The following is a 26,068-nucleotide window of genomic DNA, read 5'->3' on the forward strand; positions in this document are numbered from 1 at the left end:
TTGTGCTTAGCGTGTTGTCTTTCCCCCGCACCTCCGATTAGCGCGGTTGGCTACGTACGGTGCGAAAGAAGTTTAACACACACGCGTACATACATATACACTACACTATACACTACTATACAAAACAAAGACAAAGGTACCCTGTATAGCCTGAATAGACTTTTGGGGCAAGTGCTGTTAGCGAGCACCCACGAAGGCCGGCACAGCACACGAGAGGGGGTGGATGGTCGGTCACCACGGCTCTGTTTGGAGAGACGCGCCGTTGCCGCTCGCCTCGTCACCGTGAGCCCACTCTGGGCTGCTCGCAGAGAGAAAAAAAAAGAACCGCGCGGACATTGCCCCGACGCGTTTGCAGGCATTGCAGCGTTCTAACTCAGAACGCCGTTCGACGTTTCCGCTCTGCATAACCCGGGAGGTTCGGTGACGGAAAAAGTTCCCAAAGGAGGTCTCGGCAAAAAACGTCGGACATCGCGCCAGACTACGCGGTGGCGCGGACCTGCAAACTCATCGGAGAGCTGCACGGCAACGTAGAACCACGCGGTTCGCTCGCTCGCCCGTTTGCTCCGTCTGCGCTGGCTACCCGAGTGAGTGAAGGTGTTTGACGTTTTGTTTCTCCCCCTCCTCCAGGTGAGAGCATCGTGGGACCTCCAGGCCCTCCAGGACTTCCAGGATTTTCATGTGAGTAACGTTGTGCTGAAAGGGTGACGCGCACACACAAAAGGCAACAGTGCTCCGAGTTATGGACCGTTTGGGGCGAACGCTCATGAGCGAGCACCGATTGAGGCCGGCGCCACGCACAAAGGGGTGGTGTGGTGAACACTGCGGTGCTGGTGTTTTATACAACACACCAGGTACGCATTTAAGGCTGAGTGGACCTAGCGGTGGCCCAGAATGGGTTTGGTGGAGGTGGGGGCGGGTGGAAACTGTGACTAAATGGTGTAAAATAAACGGGAAAACGCGTGTAGGCTGGAGACAAACAGATTTAACAACACGCAAAGGTGTGCTGCTCACAAACATCAGGGAAGGCACGATTCCCATCATGCCTTGCATGCGTGTCGTCACGTGACCACCACACTCTGCAAGTTTTATTTTTACGTGTTCATTTTTAGTGGTTTGCTTACCTTTCCTACACTTTGCACTCCAATGTTTTTGTCTGTGTTGTTTGTTGTTATAACCTTCTGACTCGCACCTACTGGACATCTGTGAAAAAGAGCTTTACACAGCTCATCGGATTCCTCCAGCATAAATATAGAGTCCGATGTTGTACATAACGCCGTTGGGATGTCCGCGTTAACAACCCCTGTCCTGAGTCGGCGGCCTGAGCAATCCTACGGCCCGCTCGCGGCTGACTCCCGTGCCGGTGTTTTCGTGTTTTTCCCCCGCAGCGAGTGAAAACTGGCAGCAGGTGCAGCAGCAGATCCCAGGTCCCCCCGGCCCACCTGGCCCACCAGGTGAGCGAGTCGGTTTAGGATCGTGTCGGTTTAGGATCGTGTGGGTTTAGGATCGAGTGGGTTTAGGATCGTGTCGGTTTAGGATCGTGTGGGTTTAGGATCGATTGGGTTTAGGATCGTGTGGGTTTAGGATCGTGTGGGTTTAGGATCGTGTCGGTTTAGGATCGTGTGGGTTTAGGATCGAGTCGGTTTAGGATCGTGTGGGTTTAGGATCGAGTGGGTTTAGGATCGAGTGGGTTTAGGATCGTGTGGGTTTAGGATCGTGTGGGTTTAGGATCGTGTGGGTTTAGGATCGTGTGGGTTTAGGATCGTGTGGGTTTAGGATCGTGTGGGTTTAGGATCGAGTGGGTTTAGGATCGTGTGGGTTTAGGATCGTGTGGGTTTAGGATCGTGTGGGTTTAGGATCGAGTCGGTTTAGGATCGTGTGGGTTTAGGATCGTGTGGGTTTAGGATCGTGTCGGTTTAGGATCGTGTGGGTTTAGGATCGAGTCGGTTTAGGATCGTGTGGGTTTAGGATCGAGTGGGTTTAGGATCGTGTGGGTTTAGGATCGTGTGGGTTTAGGATCGTGTGGGTTTAGGATCGTGTGGGTTTAGGATCGTGTGGGTGTAGGATCGTGTGGGTTTAGGATCGTGTCGGTTTAGGATCGAGTGGGTTTAGGATCGTGTCCGTTGCTCGTTCCCGAGAAGGCCGCGTCGCCTGAGAGGGAGAACTCTCACCAAGAGCGCACGGCTCGTAAAGCGGCGGCGTTTGCTGGACGAGCGTCGCTCTGCCGATGAGACCCAGATGGGAGAAACCGGTCCAGAGAAAAACAAACGTTTTCCTGGTTAATCATAAGTTTGTAAAGGCAAATAGGCTAATTGGACTCAAATGTATGGGGTTTTTTCATGAGAAGAGACAGAAGGGAAGAAAATGTATTTCTTTAAGGGGTGTGTAATGGTAGTTATGAATGATAAGTTCACGTCAACCAGGAGAGAACCCATTAAGACAACCTAGACCACTGGATTATGGAGGCATCAGATTGCAAAAAACGCTTTTCGATATAAATGAACTGACACACCGTTAAACACCTGCAGAACATGCGATATAATATATATAAATATGTACAAACAGTGCCACACGAATGGAATATTAATCCAGAAATGTGGGAAGGGAGGAGGAATTGGCCAAAGAATGCAATCCAGGAACCTCCTAAAATCAATCAAACTTTATAATTTAATACAACGCCCTTCACAATAAAATAATCACCGAGCGCTTCACATCATTAAAATTTGAGATACACAAAATAGTAAAAAAACTGTAAAAAAAAAAATCGCAGCACCTTCCTTCTATCAGACACTCGGACTAAGATCCCACAAACCCAGCCTGTGAACCCATGAGACTGGACTACGACCCACAAACCGGAATAAGCCTCCAGCGAGGCTCGCCTTGATGCGTCAATTGGCTTGAGTATGCAACGCGCCCCGGCAGTGACACTCTGAGTGGATCACTGCCGTCAAAGTTTTGCGGTAAAGAGCTGCTCCGTGACAGCCGCCGACATTCGTTGATTCTCCCCCCCGCCCCCCCACCGGTAACGACCGTGCGTGTCCGTGCCTTCGCAGGAATTTCTCGCGAAGGCCCGATGGGCCCTCCAGGCAACCGCGGCTCGCCGGGACCGTCAGGTGAGATGGCCGCCCTAAAGATGCCTCTGCCCACAACTCAGCGTGGCTGACAGACCGAGCTCTTGAACGCGCGCGTCAACAAGTTAAATTTCGATTTAAAGCTTTCGTGACTGCAGGGATTCATCGTCTTGGTTCTTTCGGTCAAGTCACGTAGAAGGGAAATAATAAAATAATAAAAATGAAACATAATAAAATAATTCTCACGACGTTTCGGTCACAACGCAAGCAGCCGTCCTCAATAAAATAATTCTCACGACGTTTCGGCCACAACGCAAGCAGCCGTCTTTTGAGGACGGCTGCTTGCGTCCTTTGGGGACGGCCGCTTGCGTTGTGGCCGAAACGTCGTGACAATTATTTTATTATGTTTTATTTTTATTATTTTATTATTTCCCTTCTACGTGACTTTACCGAAAGAACCAAGAAGACGTCAACAAGTTGTCAGCCCGATTTGACACGTGCACGAGCACAAAACAATACTGCAGAAATGTGCTGCTGCTGCTGCCGCCGCTGCCGCCGCCACCACTTCTTCTTTTGCTGCTGGGATGGAAACTCGATTTTGCACTCGGGGTTTTGTTTTGTACCTCATGAATGTGGAGTCTATGGGGGCCATGAAGACTTTTGTGATCGCTCGCTCTCTCTATCTCCGTTGCGTGGATGTGACTTGAGTAGCAACTCTAAATCGATGTCTAAGTTGAAAAATCCAGCGGCTGGTTTAGTATGACGCTCGCTGTGGGCTCGGTAATTTCTTCGCTTGACATCTTGAATGTGAACTTAGAGTGCCATAAATCATCAAATCAAAGTAAATGATTATCATCATCATCGCCTCCGATTAGCGCGGTTGGCTTTGTACGATGCGATAGAAGTTCAACATAAATACATTTGGCAATGTCATCATCGCCGTCGCTTTAAATGTTAGTATCGCCTTTACACGTACGGTTGTGTAACACACAGCAGCACAAGCCAACACAGAGTTTGATTCATAGCATTCGCGGACCAAGTACTTTCTGTGTTATGTAAGCTGCTAAAGTAGTAACCTAATGTGTTTTTCTCTCTCTCCTGTCATGTTTTTGTAACGTCGCACAAGGCAGTGATTATACAACTTACAAAAAAAATCACTCTCTAGCAAGATCATAATTCCAGTTGCGTTGAAATCCCCCAGCGAAATGAAACTTCGAGACACGTTCGTACGAAAGGAAGTACAACGTGTCCTTGTACAAATAAACATTGGCGTGTTGATGTTGCTCTGCAGGACAAATGGGACTACCAGGAATGCCTGGGAGTCCAGGCCAAACCGGAGAGAAAGGTACGTGCCAGCCAGAGAGACAGCGGCCCCACACCTCTCCCACGCTCAGTCAGTCGCTGCCGATCGCCTCACTTGGCCAGCCTATGGCCAAACCACCCGAGACGCGCCCAATCTCATCAGATCGCAACTGCCGAGCGAGGATGGAGTCTCGATGGGCGACCACCACACACGTACCAGCGCCATCGGCCGCTGCTCCTGCGGAGCGATGCGCTGTTCAGCAGAGGGCAGCGCAGCAAAACCGTCGTACTGTACTATGGCCCAACGTCTATGCTCCCCGCCTTCGCTAAGTCGCGCTGACCACTCAAAAGTGCAAACGCAAGCATTGTGTCTGCTTGCAGTCACGGTGCCTGACGGGGGAACGGTTTTGTCTCTCTGTAGGAGAAGCCGGTGTCCCAGGGGCTCCAGGATTTGCTGGCCAAGGCTACAGAGGTAAGGGCTGCGTGGTGTGTCAGAGATTTGGCCGTGACAACTCATTTCTATGGAATTTATTTTTTTGTGTTTAAGTTTGTTGTCCTTCCCCCGCACCTCCGATCAGCACGGTTGGCTACGTACGGTGCAAAATAAGTTTAACACACACACACGTACATACATATAGACTACACTATATTATACACTACTATACAAAACAAAGACATATCCCCCAAATAGCCTTAACAGACTTGGGGCAAGTGCTGTTAGCGAGCACCTATGAAGGCCGGCACGGCACACGAGGGGGTGGGTGGCCAGCACCACGCCCGTCCACCTTTGTCTCCCCAGTGGCGATGTTTACGCACTGCTCCAGGTACTCATTTAAGGCTGAGTTGACCTAGGGGAGGCCCAGGTCCCCGTCAGATAATTCTCACCGGTATTGGCCGTGAGCGGGGAATCGAACTCGTGTCGACGGGTTTGCAGTGCAGCGCGCTAACCGCTACACCACCGCTCCCCCACTGCTACTGCTAGACACTACACTGCTATGCATAACACATCAACTCCCTACACTTGAGAATCACGGGCGGCTGAACTCACGTTCCACCCCTGGCGAGTGACCGTCTCCAGCACCATGACTCGTGTTGCCACCCGTTGACCCGTTGACGTCGCCGCTTTTTTTGTATCGCAGCAGAGCAAGGGCCCCCAGGGCCCCCGGGGCCTCCAGGCACGCCGGGCCCCAAGGGAGACACGGGGGCCCCCGGCCTGGGCGGACATTACGCTGGTGTGCAGGGACCGCCAGGCCCCGCCGGGCCCGCAGGAGACAAAGGTACTCGAGGCATTCCGCTCGGAACAACTCGGCGTGACGCTGACGGGTGAACCGCGTGGGGTGGAGCAGGGGGCGCGGTGGTTGGCGCACTCAGAGCTGTGGCTAGGCACGTTGGTAATTGTTATTTCACCGTGCGCCTTTTGGCGTCATCTGCGTTGAGTTGTGCGCCTTTTGGCGTCATCTGGTCCAACACCACGTGAGACGAGGCTCTAAGGAAAGCTGTCTCGGGTGTGGACCAATCAACTTCAAGGACAGTGCATACATTATCAGAGTTGTGTTTTTTGTTTGCATGATGACCGCAGGTATTGTGGTCTATGCAAACATGACTCCTTGTAAAAAAGGTGTCAGTTTTGTTGCCAGATAAAAGGGTCGAAAACCAATCATCATGTTTTTTACTGTCAAATGAGGTTCCAATGGCTAGGCACGTTGGCAAGGGGTAGGCATGTGGGCACCCGTGGTAAGGTAGGCATGTTGGTACCCATCGCAAGGAACCATCCTTGCACTCTCTAGCCCTACACCCCCCCCCCCCCTCCAGCTTCTGCAAAGCCAGCACCAGCCTCGCAGAATGTATCAGCCACCAAGCCACAGCTTTGGCCTCGTTTGCCACAATCCTGCCACGCGTCCGGGCGTGTAGTCGCCCTCTGTGTCCCCCTCCCACTGCTCCCGTACTCGCCGCACCCGCGCTGTGATGAATCCAACCACAAGAGAGTGGTGACCACACAGCTGCGTTCTTGCGCAAAGTTGGAGGGGGGGTATTACCCCCCCCCCAGCACATCTACGCCACTATATAAGGAACAGGTGGACTACAAATATGGCTGTCGCCTGATGAAGCTGGTTGTAATTATTGGTGAAACGTCGTACTCAGATTGTAAATGTTTGTGGCTTGGCTCTCCAACACACCGGTGTGCTGTACTAGTAACGAATTGACCACGTTCTGTTTACGTGACAAGCCTTACTAGTTGGCCGTGTCGGGTGGTGGCGGGTTTTAATTACACATTTATATATTTACACGCTCTGACCCAGAAACAAAACCTCTATTATGGATGATATTGGTCGTGAAACCCGACGCGTTAAACTGCGATGAATCCAAGTCTGTTTGCCGACCACGGCTTGAACGGCACGGATTACCTTCAGGTGTCTAAGAGAGTCGTTGAATGCACAACAACGTAGCCGCACACCTGACGAAACCAAGACGTGTGTGTGTGTGTTGATGAAAATATACCTTTCTGTTTGTTCATTCAGGAGACGTTGGCTATCCCGGGGTACCCGGTGCTCCAGGAATTCCTGGCCGCCCTGGCAGAGGTAATTCATTATGAACCCCCTCTAGATTTGAAGCTTTCGTGACTGCAATGATTCATATTCTTAGGTTTTTTCGGTAAAGTCACGTAGGTAAAAAATTAAAATTAATAAAAGTAAAATAAAAAGTAAAATTAAAATAAAATATATATTATATTATTTTATTTTTATTTTACTTTTATTAATTTAAATTTTTTACCTTCGTGACTTTACCGAAAAAACCTAAGAAAAATGAACCCCCTCGCCACACGGCCACTGAAGCACCTCCAGAGATCACGTTGCTGCTGCCTGAGGTCAAACGAGCCCCCTTCACAATGATCCCTGCCCCCCCCCCCGCTCCCTCCTCCAGGCCACAATAACAACAACACGATCTGCTGTCCGATCCCTCCATGTAATATAAGCGCATGTTGTATTATGGAACCTGCATGGGGGTAAGTGGAGGGGGCAGTGGTGAGCACCCGGCCATCTGAGTTGAAATTCTCGGCCTCCGTTAACGTCAGCAGTGAGTGGTATCTAAATCGGTCCTGGGCCTCACCTTCACTATCTATTTATTTTTTGGTTGCTATTTTAATTCTTACAAGGTAAGGCCCCCTGAGCTATACAGCTCTTTTTTTCAGATGCGACCTGGCCGCAAATGATAGCTCAACGAAGTGGCTTATCGTGTGGAAATTTATAGCAGCCAAATACTCTGAACGCGTGATGTTGATTCTAAATGTGGAGGGAAAAACCGGAGGACCTGGAGCAAAATCCACACGACCGAGGGGGAGAGAGAGAACATGCAAACTCCAAATATATAGCAGGCGTCAAGGTCGAGATCGAACCCACGACATCCTGTAGACCAGGCGAGGTAGTTAACATCTCACCACCGTGGCACCCCAACCCACAAGGACCAGCGTGGTGTTGGTGAAGTATGTTCGAACAAACCCCAACGACTGACACTGCATGGGGTTCAATCAGCAGAGGGTTGGCAAAGGTGTGAATATAATTGTTACATTTTCTCTTAAACACACTCAAGTTTCGTTTTTGGAATAACTCATTTATATCATCTTGGAATATATTTGTAGTTTTTAGACGCTATAGACGATGAAATAATAATAATGATTATAGTTATATCTCGAGAGTAATGTTTGGCAAATGAAATTCCAAGCAATTGCCGCACCGAATGTGGGATGATTTTACTCAAGGGCACGAAACCAAACACCGAAGACTCATCACCCACGCAGAACGGATTAAATGAAATCATTTGGTCGCAGTACGTCCGACACCGTGGTATTTTACGAGCATTTCTCATCGCTCGAAAACTACAGTCCCAATCGGCTGAAATACCATACCCGAGCACTACCCACGTCTCTCGCGTATCTCTAAAGCAGTGGCTCTAAAGCTTCACTGCAGTCTGCACCCCTTTGGTTCTCAGAAAGGGCATCTCGCACCCCCAGGTTAAGAATGGCTGCTTTAAATCGATACCCGCATCCAAATGTGCGTACGTCCGATCTCACGGAACAGCGCGTAACTTTTTCCTTCTCGTCCGTGCCCCCCAACTCTCTTCCCCCCCATGCCCCCCCCCTCCCGTGCCCCCTCCCCCCACCCCGTCCACGCAAACCGCGCTCGCAGACGCCACTAACGGCGCTCAGCCGGACGAGGACATTTCCATCATGGTCGGCGTGGGAGAGCTCGAGCAGCAGCAGAGTTGGTCGGGGTCTCAAAGAGAGATCAGCAGCAGCAGTAGCAGCAGCAGCAGCAGCAGCGGCAGCAGCAGCAGCAATGGAGGCGGTGGCAGGAACAGCGGTGGTGGCGGCGGCGGCGGCGGCGGTGGTGGCAGCTTCTCGAGTGGTTCCTCCAATCGTGGCTCACAGCAGCCGTCTGTGCAGTACATCGCTGGGCCGCCCGGCCCGCCCGGCCCACCCGGCCCACCGGGCTCTGGAGGTGGAAGCAGCTGGAGTACAGGTAGCTGCTGGGGGTTGTGCTGTACATGGCGACACATCGGGACGCACCTGCTCACGCTACACCGCTGCCTCCGATTCGTCCATTGGTCTTCTCCCCACCTCTCGCTACTCCTGCCTGGTCCGATAGTTTGATGACGCTTGCCCAGCGGACGCGCGGTACTGCCCCGACCTCTCGAGCCCTCTGCTCATCCTTCGAGCGCCGAACATCGGCTTATCTAACGAAAGATGTTCAGCATACGTCCATAGATACATCTATACCGGACGCATTATATCTCGTTGGTGTGAATGTTTCTGTTCGCATTTGTGATTTATTGCACTTGTTTAGCCAGGAAAGCCTCAAGACTGTTTTCAGGAGGGTCCTGCCAATTATCCCCTATGTGAAACATGGCTGTTGTTTTGTTCTTTAAAAACACCCCCCCCCCTCCACAGACTACCAGGGCTACGGGGGAATTCAAGGACCCCAAGGGCCCCGTGGGCGTCCAGGGGTGCCTGGCTCCCCTGGTGTGCCTGGCACGATCCACAACATCGTCGAGATACAGGAGTACCTGAGATGTGAGTCACTGGGACCCTGCGCCGAACGTAACAAAGATAACAACAAAGATCCCCCATATAGCCCCTTAACAGACTGTAGGGGCAAGTGCTGTTAGCGAGCACCTATGAACACACACACACACGCCTCGACTGTCGCCGCTGTCCCTGCAAAGAGGCCCGTGCGGTGACAGAATTGACTGAGCGCGGCGCGCAGATAAGAAACGCACTGCTGTCGCCAGGTCGGAAATGTTGCCCGATTAGTGCGGCCAAGATGCTTGTACTGACAAGACACGTGATGTGTGAGGGTCGTTTCAATGTGGAAGGGCCTCGTATCGCAACAGGCGGTGTGCAATGAAGTTGCGCGCCATATCAAGCCCACGGGCCGTCGGTTTTCCATCGCTGTTTTAGAGACTACATCTCATTGGATGGCTCAGTGATCTCACATTCACGAACTTCGTGATCATTGAGCAAAATATTGGCCGCCAGACGATGATTGTTTTTTATATTACACGATAATATTTTTGCTGAAAATCCTTTATTACAGTGGTGTGACCCACCGCATCCCACATTTCCATCTCCGGATGAAATAAAAATCGGATTGGATTGGAAAAATTGGCTGAGAAAAGACTGGGCTTTTTTTTCTTTCAACAACTTAAAAGAGATTAAATATTGTCGTTGAAAGAATAGATCTTGCGGCTCATTTGGTGACACTGCCACGTCGGCGGCGGTGCAAAAAAATCACAAATAAACAACAAAACAAAAAACTCAACGCATTCATAAACAACACTGTGGCCTTAAATGGGGAAAACATTACGATGCATTTTGGGGCAATGGACAATCTTCTTCATAGCGCATTCAATGTGAATTTTACAGCATTAATCACTGCATCTCTGTCATCCCCTACAGCCTCTAATTCTTTGCTCGGCCGTGATATCGAATCGGAACGTATAGTTCGCCAGTTTCCCGTGTGCCATCCTGTACGTGGCCGGTGTGACCCCTCTACCCGGTGCGTTGTTTTTGCCACAGCTATCCGGAGCATCAATGGGGCGCCGGGAACACCAGGAGAGAAAGGCGACCAGGGGGAGCCTGGGCTGTCAGGACCCAGCGGATCGCGCGGTATGTTTCTTCATTATAATCGTCGTCATTATCGTCGTCAGGGAGCGTAAACCATCACGCGAACTCCGGTCATCATCGCAACAGCAGCCGCTGTTGGCTGGGCCATCGAACAAAGATGGTCGGCGCATCGCGCGCTTTCAGATGCGCTCCTGCAGCCGCCTGGAACGCTCTTCCTTCCGATATTAGGAAGCCACTGGAGCTATGCACTTTCAAATCTAGATTGAAAACGTATTTCTTTGGAACTGCTCTTGTGTTTAGTTTGTTGTCCTTCCACCACACCTCCGATTAGCATGATTGGCTACTGCCGAGGTCACTTCATATGGCCTCTCTTTCTACACCAGGGGGTACGCTTTTTAAATCTACGAAAACAAAGAGTGGTTCCACGGATGTCAACAAAACCAAAAACATGCAAAGTCTCATCGCCGGAAGTTTTCGTATAGCGCGATGAACTTGGGGACCCGACCTTGAGTTCTGGCTGTGGCCAACTTCAGGAACAAGTTCTGGGTGTTGGTGTACGGTGCTTTTTCTGCAATATTTTGCTGTCTTTTCTTGGATTTTCTGTTTGCACATAGTCACCTTAAGATGTTTTCTTGTTCATGTTTTTGTTTTTTTGTTTGTTGCGGTTGCACCCGATTCAAGAGCCGAATGGCTCACAGGGCTATACCTAATACATGAACTTGAACTTGAACTTGGGTGCTTCCCCACCCCTTTCACCAACACGCACTGACCCGCGTGGTGAAACAGGGTCAGCAACCCTTACGACCGACACAACATAGGGGGGGGGGGCAGCCTTCGTCCAGACTCGGATTGACCAAGTGTTGTCAATTATTTGGTATAATATGAAGTGAAAAACTCAATATTTTCGTGCAGAGTTATTTGTTTACCAAGCTGAGGCCATCAACTCACTGCACTCGAGCACTACCCATTTCGTGGGCGCTCAGGCGGAGGGTGACACGTTAGAGGCACACGGGCAGGGAAAGCTGAGCATCCAGATTTCAAAATCAACTTAAATGTGTATTATTGTTATTTTAAAAAAGACCGACTTTGCTTGGTGTGAGAATATGAATGAACAAGCAAACTTTTGTCAACTTAATGATTTTGTTTTTGAACTTTTTTGTTTAGGTGAGCAAGGATTCCCAGGCACACCCGGTACGTCTGATTATTGTCTCTCGAACTGTGTCTTTATATCCTCCATGGACACGTCAAACTCCACATGTACCCAGGTCACTGTTTGCAAATAATGAGACTCATCCTGGTCTGTTCATTTATCTGCCGGTTCAACTCGAAAAACCTTGAACAGTTGCATTGATTCTAAGTTTAAAATATATTCCTACACTCATGATACGTGCATAAAATCGTGCAATGTAATAATCAGGCAGTTCGGTTTTTTTTCATTCTTCAAATATTTCAACGTTACATGGAAGATAATGGAGAATATAAAACTACTGTACACAAACGAGACCAGCACTGAGGCAGTGCTCATCTCCTGTTTATAGCCCTGAGCCAGTGGTGGAAACCCCACGTTCATATGCCGGGGCCGAGTTTATCCATAGAACAACCACTGTTGACTTCCGCACAAAACGGTACTAGTTTTTTTATGACCCCATAAAGATGATGGGCTGAGTCAACCAACGATCAGGAGTTGAACTCGCCAACCTGAATGATCGATCCATCCCTTCGTAATCACGATCACAATTGAGCATCAATTGTTCTGTCTAACCTTGTGGCGGATGTAGCGGTGGCTAAGGTAGTCACGTGACCCCACTACGTGCGATGTAAATGGATAGAAAAACGCTGATTACACAAACGCAATTCGAGTATAAAGAATCGGTGATTGCTCGCTACGCATCAACGTGTCGTCATGTTTTGTCTGTAAACCCACGGATGGAGGCTGGAGCCTGTTTGTTGAGTATGTTTATATACTTCGCAGGGTTAATATCAAATGAACGTTTCGTCTTCTTCATTATTATTATGCTGATTCCAAATTGTGTTTGACATTTCAGGACCAGAAGGGCCCCCCGGTTCTCCTGGCTTTGACGGCCAGAAGGGACAGAAAGGTATGCACTCTTGTCTTCCTTTCGAAATCCACAGACAGATTCCCCCCACATAACCTGGACAGACCGTAGGGACGAGTGCTGTTAGCGAGCACCTACGAAGGCCGGCACGGCAAACGAGGGGGTGGGGTGGCCAGCACCACGCCCCGGCGTGGTGCTGGCCACCCGCCCACTCGTGTGCCGTGCCGGCCTTCATAGGCACTCACTAACAGCACTTGCCCCAATAATCTGGTGAGGTTATAAGGGGGGTCTTTGTCTAAATATTGCCTCTATTTTTAGAGAAGAGACAGCCATGGGCAGAAGGGTTTCGACAGGGGCAGTAATTGTCAAGAATGTTTAATTTATTTGTTACAGGAATTGAAATGTCTATCACCAACACTTGTCCAGCCATATGGATTATAAGTTGACACACAAACGTACAGTATGATGGCTCTGTAACAATACCATCTTCATTTGCCTCCCGCAGGCGAGGCAGGATTCTCAAGAAGAAACCGCAGGGCAGCGGCATGAGACTGAGAAGACGCTGCCCACACACGCACACACGCACGGAGAGAGTGTTGTTAATTGAAAATTAGCAACGCCACTCCACGTGATTGCGCGGTCAGTGTGGGGAGACCTGTACAAGTGACACTGCCATTTCCAACTCTATGCATTCCACTGCCTGTTAGTTTGAAGAAAGAAAGGACAGCTAGCACTTAGCGGATAGTTTTCCTGAGAGTTTTCAGAAGGAAATGTCTCTGTGTCATTACGATAGAGTTGAATCGGCGATGAAAATAATTAACTACGGAAGAGCTAAAACAACCTCGCATTTTGTTTGAGAGCAAGAATTCCATTGCTGTTAATCTGATCACCACACACAGCCTCATGATCTCTCAGCCCGATCATAAAATTAGTTAATTTTTACTGAGACGTTGTTCAGGGTGGTTGGATCTGGGTAAAAGTATATTTGTTCTACAAGATTATCTCATTTCACGAGTTACAGACGGAATATTCACGGCTAAGTATGCAACGATCCCATAGATCCATCGACTAAAAATGATTCTCGCTCTCGCGCTCACGATGCATGCCGAAAACAACGCGTGTTCGAACCAGTTATTTACATTTCACGCAAATTACATACAAACAATAAGCTAAAATTGCGTTTTTAACTAATGGAGTGGCAACAAACGTGTACAAACCGAGGTTTCAAAAAAAAAACACAATACAAATGACATGGTTAAGATGAGACACGCAACAAAAGCTATTTTTTAAAAATCGTATCGTGACGCGTAACGTTTTAGGAAATCGCTGCGGGGCGATGGGGGAGATAAATCATTGCATCGCCTTGTCGTTGTGAACTGCCAAGATGGTTACACGTGCGAACGGGCGTCTTATTCCCGTCACATAACGCTGCCTCTACACCTGCCACTTGTCTTGCCCTCAGTCCTGCATTTTTTTTTTTACCGGTGACTTGTTTTATGTTTGGGAGACGCAAAACTCCCCCCCGCCCGCACCTAGTTTGCTTCAAAGTATGGTTAAGTAAGTACAGTACATAAATAATACTTGGTTTAAGAGCAGAAGGTGTGGAGGTGATCGGGCAACTTCGAGGTCAAAGTTACGAGAGATTCGGGGTTCGATTCCTGGCAACGGTTAAATTAAAGTTCTCAAGTGGAGCGAGGCCATCAAGCGAGTCGATGGTCTCCGCCCAATCACCAATGAATGCACTAGAAAACGCCGTAAAATGTAATTTGGTTTCGCACTTAATTTAGCGAAATATTTATTTGACCGTCATGTGACAGACACTAATCTCGTAGCAGAGTGTGCGCAGGAAAGTGCGCCCCCCGATTGTGTAACGATGGAAGGCGAATACATTTTCGTTCGTTTTTTTTATTACGGAGCTCCGTGAAAAAAAAAGACACGTGAAAATAAGTTGCGTTCCAAATTCGCGGACGTGAGATTTGCTGGACGGATTGTTTTTTGTCGCATGGTTCCCCCCCCCCCCCGATACTGCAACGAGGAATCACAAGTGGGAAAAGTACCAAAAATATTTCCAGAGAAAAAGAGCACAGGGTGGAAGCGATGTTAGCGCTGTACTCATTGAAAAGGGGGAGAATTTTTTTGTTTTTGTTTTAAAGCACAGCGCAATTAGCTTTACGTCTTTAAAATGTCCGTCACTTGTTGCTCTGTTACCACGCGTCTTAATTTAATCCTTAGTGTTACTCAACGTAAACCGCTTCAATGCACTTTCTCTTGCATTTTTTTTTGTAGTCGTTTGTATTAAAAAAAGAAAATAAACCGTTGTGGAACAAAGTCGTCGTCTCCGCGCATTGCCGCGTCGTCATTTACGTTCACGCCGCCTGCTCGTTCGCCGCTCGTGTGCAGAGGTTAGCGCTTCGAATCCAGCGGCCGCCCCGGTTAATAGCGCGCGGTGCAATCGTCTGCTACGCCAGGGGACGTTGAAGATGCCCCCTTGGGCGTCGTGTGCGAGACGAGGCCGTTGTGTGCTGGCGTCACGGTCCGAATTCGCCAACTTCGATTATTACCCACACATTTACTCCATTTGAAATTTTACGTAGCCATTGTCGGTCCCTCCCTGCTGGCGGCAGACCGATGCCCTCGGTTGCGCTTGCGAATGAGACTCATCCTGGTCTCAACGAGCTCTCCACCGGGTTAAATCATGAACCCGAAACTTGAATGTTTCGTATCGTTCATGGATGACGGGTGTGCTCCTCCATGGGATTAGTGAGTGCATTGTTCAGGTATGAGGTCCTATGCCAGCCAAGAGGCCAGAGTTAATGACATGTTAACATTAAACTCGCGAGGCACCGTTGTTGAGCATGATGGGTAATTACATAACATATACTTCTGTCTACGGGACCGTATTTGCCAGTATGAAGATGATGAAAACAGAATAGGCTTTACCCATTCGGGCAAGAATACAGGTGGCTCTTGCACTGCCCTGGCATGCCTCGGTTGTACGGTGGAAATGAGCTACAACTTGGACACACAAGTCATCATTGCTCTAAGTGTGTGTTTAAGGCAGGGATGGGGAACGTCCGGCCCGCGGGCCGTATAAGGCCCGCGAAATCATTTGGTGTGACCCTGCCAAGGCAACCGCAGGCGGGACTCGAAATTCAATAAATCTAGGAGCAAACCTGGAAAAGCAGTTGCGAGTAGCAACATCATCAATACCGGCTAACATCACACGCCTCACCAAAGAGAAGCAGTTCCAGCGATCACATTAGGGGTGAGTTAATGAAATGTTTGACCAAATATAACAAGCTAGTTTTTAATTGATAATTTTGTATGGCCCACGAATGATGTTATAAATATCCAAATGGCCCTTGGCAGAAAACAGGTTCCCCACCCCTGGTTTAAGGCGACGGACGTTTCACCATTGCATGGGTGGAAAAAAACCCGATTTTTCCAGCGGCAGGCATCGGGTTTTTTCTTTAATACAATTAAACCCGATTTCGGGGAGTTAAAACCTGGTTTAATGAACACGAAACTCTGATCCAAGGCTTAGGCTGCTTCCTCGTCGGTGCTGCTATCGTACTCGGGGCCGTCGGGCACGGGGTAGTCGTAGAATGCGGCGGGCAGGTTGGTCTTGATGAACACGAGCTTCTCCACAATCGTGGGCGCCAGTGAGTTCCTTAGCTTGGAATGGATGAAGCCCATCGTTGAGAAGTGCGGTTCTGCAATTAGAACCAATTAAACCGGATTTCTCCCAATCTCAGATGATCGGGTTTAATATAAAAAGACAAGTAAACCCGATTGTAAAAAACCCGACTGAGCCACCCTTTCACCATTGTGATCAATGCAGCAGACAGGAGGAAGCTCACGCAGCTCGGGGACTTTGATGCTAGAGCAGTGGTTCTTCTTCACATCTACTGCAGCCTTGCACCCATTTGGTTCTCATTTGTGGGAGAGAAAAAAAGGTTTGATGTTAATATACACATGGTGGGCGTGATGAAACAAAGTGAGTTGTACTTACGTGCTTAATTCGTGTTTGGATGATTTACCTTCTAAAACGATCTGGCCACGTCTCGCACACTCAGAAAGGGCATCTGGGACCCCCAGGGGGTGCGTGCACCCCAGGTTCTGAACCACCGCTCGAGAGAAAGAAGACACGTTGTGCACCCCCGTGGACAAACGGCAAGAAAAACGAGCGAAGGTAGACGGGGATAGATTGGCGTGAAACGCTCAACTGTGCACGGTGACAGGAACTCAGTCGTTTGAAACACGTAGATAGGTACGTTGGGGGTGTGGAGGGACGTGGAGAAAATGTCCAGTGCGATGGACAAAGGAACAGAGGTAGGCAGAGACTCAGACGTACAGATAATGTAACATGAACGGTGAGCATCAACGTTCGTCTCTCTGGGGGGAGGAGGAGGGGCAATGTGAGAGCGATTGGCTCGGATAAAACAAACAACGCGTAAACACAACAACAACACAGCGAATAGGAGAACAGGCGAAACATACAAAAATGTAGGGCGCTCCCAAATGCCCGGCGTAAACGAGCTTCAGGGGAGACTTTACAGCAGAGGGAAGAGAGAGTTCCAAATGGGCGGGGGGCCATCGTGAGCAACGCTGAGAACGACCGAGACACAGAGAGCCCTGATGGTGCCCCGGTGTTTTGACAGCTTTCGCGCACACGCGCGCCTGAGTCGACTGGCCCACACAGAGCCCCTTGGCTGTTATGAAACCTCCCCCCCCCGCAACTTGCCTGGCATGTTGAAGCAATTCAATCTGCAGGCACATGCGGCATCGTTGCCACGTGCCGTGCAGGAGCCAATGGTTGCGATGACCTTGGGAAGTTAAGGCTGGCGGTCTCTGCCCAGAAGCCCCACATTGCGCTAATTTTGTTTTCCGATCCAGGGCGAGCGCAAGAGCTCAGGCAACTTTCGGGTAAAATCGTGTTGCCCTGTGCAGGTTTCGTTTACTTTGCCGTGTTTCGCTGTGGATTTTCACCGACGTGTTTGTCTTTCGCTGTGGATTTTCAGATATTATATGTATTGCTCTGTCGCTGTGGATTTTCAGATATATTTTGTATTGCTCTGTCGCTGTGGATTTTCAGATATCATTTGCATTGCTGTGTATCGCTGTTGATTTTCAGATATTAATTATATTGCTGCGTTCGGCTGTTTATTTTTCGATACTCATATTGCCGAGTTTCTCCGTGAATTTTAGATGAGGGTTAATTTCCGCTCGTGGATGTTTTATTTTTTAAGATATATTCATGTTTGCATAAAAGTATACTTGGGTGCGTTGTCTGTTTTATAACCTTGTGGCAGTTTGGCCTGCGTATGAGATGGCAGGTAACACCTGGAAGCGACGGATTTTGTATAAGTCTGAACGATATATTTTTCAGATTTTGATGGATTTGTTCAGATTTTGATGGATTTGTTAAGACATATGTTCGTGATGTTGTGTGCAGCGATTGTTGTTGTGTGTTGATGCAGTGTGTGTGTGTTGTGTCTATGTGTATGTAGTATATGGGGAGCGGTAGTGTAGCGGTTAGCGCTACGCTGCGCTATGAACCTCGCGACCCGGGTTCGATTCCCGCTCACGGCCAACACCAGTGACGATTATCTGAACCGGTCCTGGGCCTCCCCTAGGTCGACTCAGCCTAAAATGAGTACCTGGTGCGATGTGTAAACATCGCCAATAGGGAGACAAAGGCAGCCGGGCGTGGTACTGGCCACCCCCCACCCCCTCGTGTGCCGTGCCGGCCTGCATAGGTGCTACTCGCTAACAGCACTTGCCCCAACAGTCTGTTAAAGATCGATTTAAAGCTTTCGTGACTGCAGGGATTCATCTTCTTGGTTCTTTCGGTAAAGTCACGTAGAATGGGAAAACAATTATAACATAATAAAATATTATATTATTATATTATTATTTAATATTATTATATTATTTTATTATGTTTTATTTTTATTATTTCCATTCTACGTGACTTTACCGAAAGAACCAAGATGATGAGTCTCTTAAAGGTTAAGCGGTGGGAGGAGGGGGAGACATCTTCGTCTTTGATGTGTGTGCACTCTCTACGCTCTATGCGTGGCTGCTTTGATATTCGTCAGGAATGGCCTCGACTCCTCTCCTGGCCACGCTGTTGGCCCTCGCGTCTGCGCTGGGCTGCTGCTGGGCAGCCGACTGCCAAGTGGACAGCATTCCTGTGATGAAGGACTTTGATAAAGCCAGGGTAAATGCCCACCCCCCTGCCATTCACTGACGGCTACCTCGCGGGCCGGGAAAGATTGAACCGCGTGTTAGCAAATGTCCCATCATCGTCCGAATTCGGAATGAGAATATTAATTTGTACTGGAGGAATCCGATGAGGTTCAAAGCAATTTTTGTTACAGATGTAAATGAATAGAAGCGAAATTGCTGTGTTTTTGAGAAATGATATAACTGCTCAAGTGCCTTTGTATTATTTGCCTTTTGGCATTCTGTGGTCTAACACTGGTCAGCAGAGGTGTGGACTCGAGTCATGTGACTTGGACTCGAGTCAGACTCGAGTCATGAATTTGGTGACTTGCGACTCGACTTGGACTTGCATAACAATGACTTTGTCCCACCTATGAGATGTGGACTCGAGTCATGTGACTTGGACTCGAGTCAGACTCGAGTCATGAATTTGGTGACTTGCGACTCGACTTGGACTTGCATAACAATGACTTTGTCCCTCCTATGAAATGTGGACTCGAGTCATGTGACTTGGACTCGAGTCAGACTCGAGTCATGAATTTGATGACTTGCGACTCGACTTGGACTTGCATAACAATGACTTTGTCCCACCTCTGAGATGTGGACTCGAGTCATGTGACTTGGACTCGAGTCAGACTCGAGTCATGAATTTGATGACTTGCGACTCGACTTGGACTTGCATAACAATGACTTTGTCCCACCTCTGAGATGTGGACTCGAGTCATGTGACTTGGACTCGAGTCAGACTCGAGTCATGAATTTGATGACTTGCGACTCGACTTGGACTTGCATAACAATGACTTTGTCCCACCTCTGAGATGTGGACTCGAGTCATGTGACTTGGACTCGAGTCAGACTCGAGTCATGAATTTGATGACTTGCGACTCGACTTGGACTTGCATAACAATGACTTTGTCCCACCTATGAGATGTGGACTCGAGTCATGTGACTTGGACTCGAGTCAGACTCGAGTCATGAATTTGATGACTTGCGACTCGACTTGGACTTGCATAACAATGACTTTGTCCCACCTATGAGATGTGGACTCGAGTCATGTGACTTGGACTCGAGTCAGACTCGAGTCATGAATTTGATGACTTGCGACTCGACTTGGACTTGCATAACAATGACTTTGTCCCACCTCTGCTGGTCAGACAAGGCCATAAAGAAGACTTTCTCTGGTGAAGGCCAATCCGTTTCAAAGACGATGCATAATATTAATGATCAGAACGTGTTTGTTTGAATGTTTTTCCACATGAATGTGTGGTTATTGCAGACTTGATGCCTTGCATTACATATCTATTTGCTGTTCAAACATCTTATCGCCTGTTTTATTGCCAAAAAGCGTAAAGCCTATTATTGTGTTTTTAATCAATGCGCAATTTAATAAAAACGGAATTAAAGTAACGAAGGGCCAGTATAATTTGTTACTTACATTATTGATGAATTAACTCAGCTATTTACTCACCTTGGCCAGGAATCTAGTACATAATTTAATATGAATAATAACTCTTTGGTTTTTTCCAATATCAACAGTGATGACATCACCTTTAACTCGATTTAAGACCGAAACACGAAGCCTTCTTCACAATTCTGGCAAATTTTGCCTGATGAAGCTGGTTGTAATCGCCAGCGAAACGTCGCACTCATATTGTAAATGTTGTAGTGGGTTTACTCTCCAGCACACCGGTGCGTCGTAACTAATTGGCACGTTTGGTTCCCGTGACAAACCTTACCCATCGGCTGTGTCGGGTGGCGGCGGGTTAACGACGCGTTTATTTTCTACCCAATCTAACCCAAAACAAAACGAAAAACGTCGTCGCGGATCGACATGGACAACATTGAGACCTCAGAGCCAGCCAGGGCAGCCTCCCCACTTGCAGACGTTTTCACCGCCCCCCCTCCCTCCACCATCGCTGCAATCGCAGCAGCGGCAGCAGCGGCGGCGTTGCACGAGAAAGTGGCACGTGACTCCCTCTCCGGCGGTGCCCTCGTGCAGTTTGTAGGGCAGTGGTTCGCCTTGGCCAAGAAGGACCCAGACGGCGTCTTCCTGCAGGACAACATCCGCGCCAAGTTCACCGTCAAGGATGGAAGCATGACGGCCACTGCCCGTGGGCGCGTCACCATATTCAGGTAAATCGATCGCCGTCAGCCGCCGTCAGTCGCCGTCTTCGTCGCCGGTCAGGATCTATCCACTGTGCGATGAAGGCCTCGCCGAGCCCGTCGCCGCCCGTCGCGAATATCCGCCCAGCTCCTGCGCGCGCTCTTTCCTTCGCACGGCTGACTGCAATTTGGCGTTCAGCTGGTCAAGGCAGATCACCGCGTCAGGAGCGACGAAGTGGTATCGCCGTGCCTCTGGCGCGTGAGACGATGTGACCCGCGTCCATCTTCAGAGCGCTGGCGGCCTGTCGGGAGCGTCCTCCTCCTTTGGGAGTGAATACGCCGTTAGTCTCCACCACCGGCCATCGCATCGCCGCTGTAAGATGTGTCCTGCTTGAGCATGGCACGGTATCGTTGTCTGGTCCACGTATTCCTCCTCAGAATTCTCCAATGTAATGCTGCGTATGCGCTCCTAGGTGCTTTAACTGCAGGGTATTGTCATTATACACCAGGAACATATTTGGTCGTTCACAGCACTTTAGTCCGAGCAGTTATCGTCGTCCAGAGTTGCGTAAGGAGTAATTTTAAGCGGAGGAAACCGGGCACCTCTGGTGGTGGTGATGATCTATGTATGTATGGCTCATGACCTCGCTAAAAAAAATGTTGAAATGTTTCGCAATTGCTAATATTACGGGGCATTAAACATTTCTAAAACCGTTTTTGTAAAAATGAAGAAAACCTCATGACGCTTGAGATCTCTCGCGAGCCGCGTCGCTCTCAATCGCCGGGTCAACTATCGGACAAACCTCGCACCCAGCTCCCAGTTCATACGGAAACTTTGGGCCAACGTCGCTTCCAACCACGTGCCAACGTCAACCCAACATTGCGTCACCTTCACCGGGCTATAGGACCCTGGGCCCTTACCTCTCAAGTCAACCGACAGAAACGTTTCGCGTCCACCATCGGCAGGCCAGCGAGCGAATCGGCCCGCGAGATGGAATGTAAACTCCCCCGCACCCCCCCCTCCCCCGCCACCAAAGACGAACGTCTTAGCCGCACGGTTGCCGCCCCCCCCCAACCTTTTTCTCCTCCTGCAGCCACTGGGTGGTGTGCGCCGACATGGTGGGCACGTTCAGTGACACCGACAACCCGGCCAAGATGAAGCTCAAGTACTGGGGGCTCGCCAGCTACCTCGCCAGAGGACGTACGCTCACACACTTCGGCAAAACAAATCGAATGCCCGTTGGCTCAACTTTGAGAAACGAATGCCCTCCCCCCCCCCCCAAATCTTTCCAGGGTGATGTTAACCACCTCGCGTGGTATACAGGAGGTCGTGGGTCCGATCCCAACCGTGACGCCTTTATTTTTGGAGTTTGCGTGTCTCTGTCCCCGTGGTCACGTGGATTTTTCTCCGGGTCCTCCGGTTTTTTCTTCCACATTTAGACTCAACGCGCGTTTAGAGTATTTGGCTGCTATACATTTCCACGTGATAAGCCACTTCGTTACGCGTTTATTTGTGGCCAGGTTGCTTCTGAAAAAGAGCTACATAGCTCGGTGGGCCTTAACTGGTAAAATTAAAAGTGTAAATTTCAATTTAAAGCTTTCGTGACTGCAGGGATTCATCTTCTTGGTTCTTTCGGTAAAGTCACATAGAAGGGAAATATTAAATAATAAAAATAAAACAAAATAATTATCACGACGTTTCGGCCACAAAGAACAGGTCTGTCGGAAAGACGCTGTCTTTCCGACAGACCTGTTCTTCACCTGAGGACGGCTGCTTGCGTTGTGACCGGAACGTCGTGAGAATTATTTTACTATGTTTTATTTTTATTATTTTATTATTTCCCTTCTACGTGGCTTTACCGAAAGAACCAAGAAGATACAAATGTTGGTTTATAAGGCTGGCTTGCAATGAGGGTTTTTTTCATGCTACCCAATCTATGGGCAATCCATTTTTCCTCATTCGAACACGCCCACCTGAGTTGAATTCCCAGCCACGTCTAACATCAGTGGCAAGTGACAGCTGAACCGGTTCTACACATCCCCCCCCACCCCCCACCCCCCACCCCACCCTGCCTTCACCAAGCCGCACTGACCAGTGTGGTGAAGTATAGTATGGCATGGCCAACCCTTCAGCGTCACGGCGGATTGACAAAAGAGCTGTCCATTGTGAATAGTTCCTATGCCCTCGTGGACACGCGTGATGCGCCCATTCATGCCACATCTGAGAAGCTAAGCAGGCTTGAGCCTTGATAGCGCCGAATGTGGGCATCCACCATGCGTGCCGTGTTGCCGCCGGTGACTGCGTGCTTACGTGATGCGGGCAGCAGAGCACGGTGCAGCAAAATCAATTGTTGTCCTGTACACTCTGCGCTCCCACACATCTACGCTGCCTGCCTTCAAGCGTCCCACTGTGATTTTTGCACACAGCGTTGGTGTACGGTGTTTTTTTCTGCAATATTTTGCTGTCTTTTATTGGATTTTCTGTTTGCACTCAGTCACATATTCACTTTAAGATGTTTTTTTGTTCATGTTTTAGTTTTTTGTTTGTTGCAATTGCACCCGATTCAAGAGCCGATTGGCTCACAGGGCTATTTCTAATACATGAACTTGAACTTGAAGCAATCCTCACTGACCGGCGCGGCAAAGTACAGCCAAAGCAACCCCCCCCCTCCACCCCGCGACCGAAACGGCATGCGCCCAGTTTGAAAACTGCCCAGCGAAACGTTGGGCTAACGCTTGGGTCACGCGGTTGCAGGAGACGACTTCTGGGTGGTGGACACGGACTACGACTCGTACGCCATCATGTACTCGTGCCGCGAGCGCGCGGACGACGGGACGTGCGCCAACAGCTACTCCATCGTGTTCCTGCGCCAGCTCAAGGGCATGACCCCGAGCATGCAGCGCAGTATCCGCCTCAAGCAGGAGTCGCTGTGCCTGGCGGGGAAGTACCACATCGTGGAGCACACGAGTGAGTGCGACAAACGCACACACACACAAACAACAACAACAACAAGAACCGGCATTCGCCACTAAGTGGCGGTGACGTCTTCACGACGCTTGTGCCAGGCTATGTGCACGTTAAGGCCACGTGAAGTGTCGAACGCCCGCTGGCAGGAGGTCACGGGTCAGACCCAGGTGCCACGGGTTGCTTGATTGGTATGACACGCACGCACAAAGACAAAGATCCCCCGTATAGCCTTAACGGACTGTAGGGGCAAGTGCTGTTAGCGAGCACCTATGAAGGCCGGAACGGTACACGAGGGGGTGGGTGGCCAGCACCACGCCCGACCGACCCCCTTTGTCTCCCCAGTGGCGATGTTTACACAGTTCACCAGGTACTAATTTGAGGCAGAGTCGATCTATATAATCATATAATCGTCACAAGTGGCCGTGAGCGGGAATCAATCTCGGGTCGCCGGGATCGTAGCGTAGCGCGCTAACCGCTACATACTACCAATCATGCACGCACGCACGCTTGTGCACGTACACTCGCACATGCACTCGCACGCAATCATGCACACACAATCATGCATGCACGCACATAAACATGGATGCATGTCTGTGCTTGCACACGCACCCAATCATGCACACACTATCATGCATGCACACACATAAACATGATGCATGTCTGTGCTTGCACACGCACGCAATCATGCACGCACACTCACGTATTCGCACGTGCACGGTCGTTGATGTACACTCACATGGCTCATGGAGGCACACTCGTGCGTGCAAGTGTGATCATTCACGCACACACTCACACGCGCACACGTAGAGATCCCCCGTACAGACTGCTGGGGCAAGTGTTCTTAGTGCGCACCAAGTACGGCCAGCACGGCTACTTCTGTCTCCCCAGCGCCGATGGTTACACACTGCACCGGGTCCTCGTGTTAAGCCGAGTCAACCTCGGTGGTGTAGATGTCACTTACCACCAATGTTAGTCGTGGCTGGCAAATGAACACAGGTGAAGGGGTTTGTTGCGTAGCGCACAAAGCATTGCACCACTACCAGCGACGATATACGACACATCAAAACACACACACGCGGCTGAAAAAAAACCGTATCCTTCCGTAAAATGTTATCAAGTTTATTGTAAAGTTTGGCACTTCTGAGTCAGCGATCAATGCTGTGCTTGTTTTATAACACTCGTATATTTTCTCCTTTTTTTGTTGTTGCAGATCTGTGTCTTTAACCAGGAACGGATGTGGATTGATTTGTGAGTGAATTTCCCCAGTTTGAAACCACAATGCCGTTCATTGTATTTGAATTTGGTAAAGAGCACATCCATATGCGTAACGTGAGTTAAAAAAAATAAACAACCCAATGTGTTCTTCTATACGGCTGTAACCATTTGTTGGCACAGCTGTCTGTTTGAAATGCTTCACTCTGCATTATACTGATAGTTTTGATTATTCTATGCTAATAACAAGTGTATCGTATGTCATGTTCAGATTTTAGCTTTGGACTTTGATAACTGTTATATAAGCGAAGCATTTGTAGATTGTAATTCCTCATACGATTAGTTTGTAATTATGAAAATATTGCAATTCACGAAACAATAAAACGAATGACAACATTAAATACGACTGTTGTTTGCTTTGAAGTAGACAAATAATCGTGAGTGCACATATATAATAATCGGGCATCTGAAAATACAATGTTTGTGTATTGCATTTTGTCAATCATTAGCAAGTGTCTCACTGGCTTAGCTTGATCGGCGGTGGGGGGGGGGGGGGGCTCCTGAAGGGGGGGGGGGGGCGTATGCCCTGTTGCAATTGCACCGTTGCAGTTACACCGCCTGCACACTTTGACGTCTATAGCTACTGAGCTGTCGGCTCACGTACTCGAGAAAATAAACATCGCCACTTTAATTTCCGCCGGACGCCATATAGCTCTCATTCGTCCTGCGCGACGATTCATCGTAACACCCCAATTTCAGAAAAATACAATTGACACTTTGGACAAAGGTCCATGTATAGACACCAATCAATGGGCAACCAGTCTTATGAATTCTCTTCAAATTATCTCTCCGCTGCGGTTTTTCTTCGGGGCTGTGCCGCGTGTGTTTTTTGCTGTTGCCATGGTTGTCTGACGATTCGTTCCCAGCACATGGAACGAAACGTCGGACGTAATGCCAAGCAGCACGCGGTGAAAGCCTGAGAGCTCATCGGATGAGCCCTACAGCAGGA

The 26,068-nt window shown here is 49.2% G+C and overlaps 2 protein-coding genes across 3 annotated transcripts in view; both read left to right on the forward strand.

Moving 5' to 3' along the window:
- The window catches only part of LOC144717633 (uncharacterized), a 53,011-nt gene extending 38,135 nt beyond the window's left edge, over positions 1-14,876 (forward strand). The window contains exons 42-54 of the mRNA XM_078593147.1: positions 628-678; positions 1,386-1,451; positions 3,051-3,110; positions 4,360-4,413; positions 4,792-4,842; positions 5,510-5,647; positions 6,890-6,949; positions 8,555-8,887; positions 9,316-9,438; positions 10,444-10,533; positions 11,656-11,682; positions 12,537-12,590; positions 13,054-14,876. Of these exons, the coding sequence (XP_078449273.1) occupies positions 628-678; positions 1,386-1,451; positions 3,051-3,110; positions 4,360-4,413; positions 4,792-4,842; positions 5,510-5,647; positions 6,890-6,949; positions 8,555-8,887; positions 9,316-9,438; positions 10,444-10,533; positions 11,656-11,682; positions 12,537-12,590; positions 13,054-13,097 (1,151 nt within the window). The 3' untranslated portion in view covers positions 13,098-14,876. The remainder of the gene's footprint in view (positions 1-627; positions 679-1,385; positions 1,452-3,050; positions 3,111-4,359; positions 4,414-4,791; positions 4,843-5,509; positions 5,648-6,889; positions 6,950-8,554; positions 8,888-9,315; positions 9,439-10,443; positions 10,534-11,655; positions 11,683-12,536; positions 12,591-13,053) is intronic.
- Positions 14,877-17,075: 2,199 nt separating this feature from the next.
- Positions 17,076-25,460, forward strand: LOC144717635 (retinol-binding protein 4-like). Of its 2 annotated transcripts, none has more exons than XM_078593148.1 (6): positions 17,076-17,474; positions 18,650-18,771; positions 20,776-20,909; positions 21,974-22,080; positions 23,635-23,847; positions 25,058-25,460. In XM_078593148.1, exons 2-6 carry the CDS (start codon positions 18,652-18,654, stop codon positions 25,069-25,071), a joined length of 588 nt encoding a protein of 195 aa, XP_078449274.1. In that variant the 5' UTR covers positions 17,076-17,474; positions 18,650-18,651; the 3' UTR covers positions 25,072-25,460. The 2 variants fall into 2 exon arrangements, with proteins under 2 accessions (XP_078449274.1, XP_078449275.1); XM_078593149.1 differs by having other exon boundaries at positions 17,357-17,498.
- The last annotated feature ends 608 nt before the right edge of the window (positions 25,461-26,068 follow it).

Source organism: Lampetra planeri, chromosome 4 (assembly GCF_965212315.1).
Source record: "Lampetra planeri chromosome 4, kcLamPlan1.2.h2, whole genome shotgun sequence".
Lineage (NCBI taxonomy): Eukaryota > Metazoa > Chordata > Hyperoartia > Petromyzontiformes > Petromyzontidae > Lampetra > Lampetra planeri.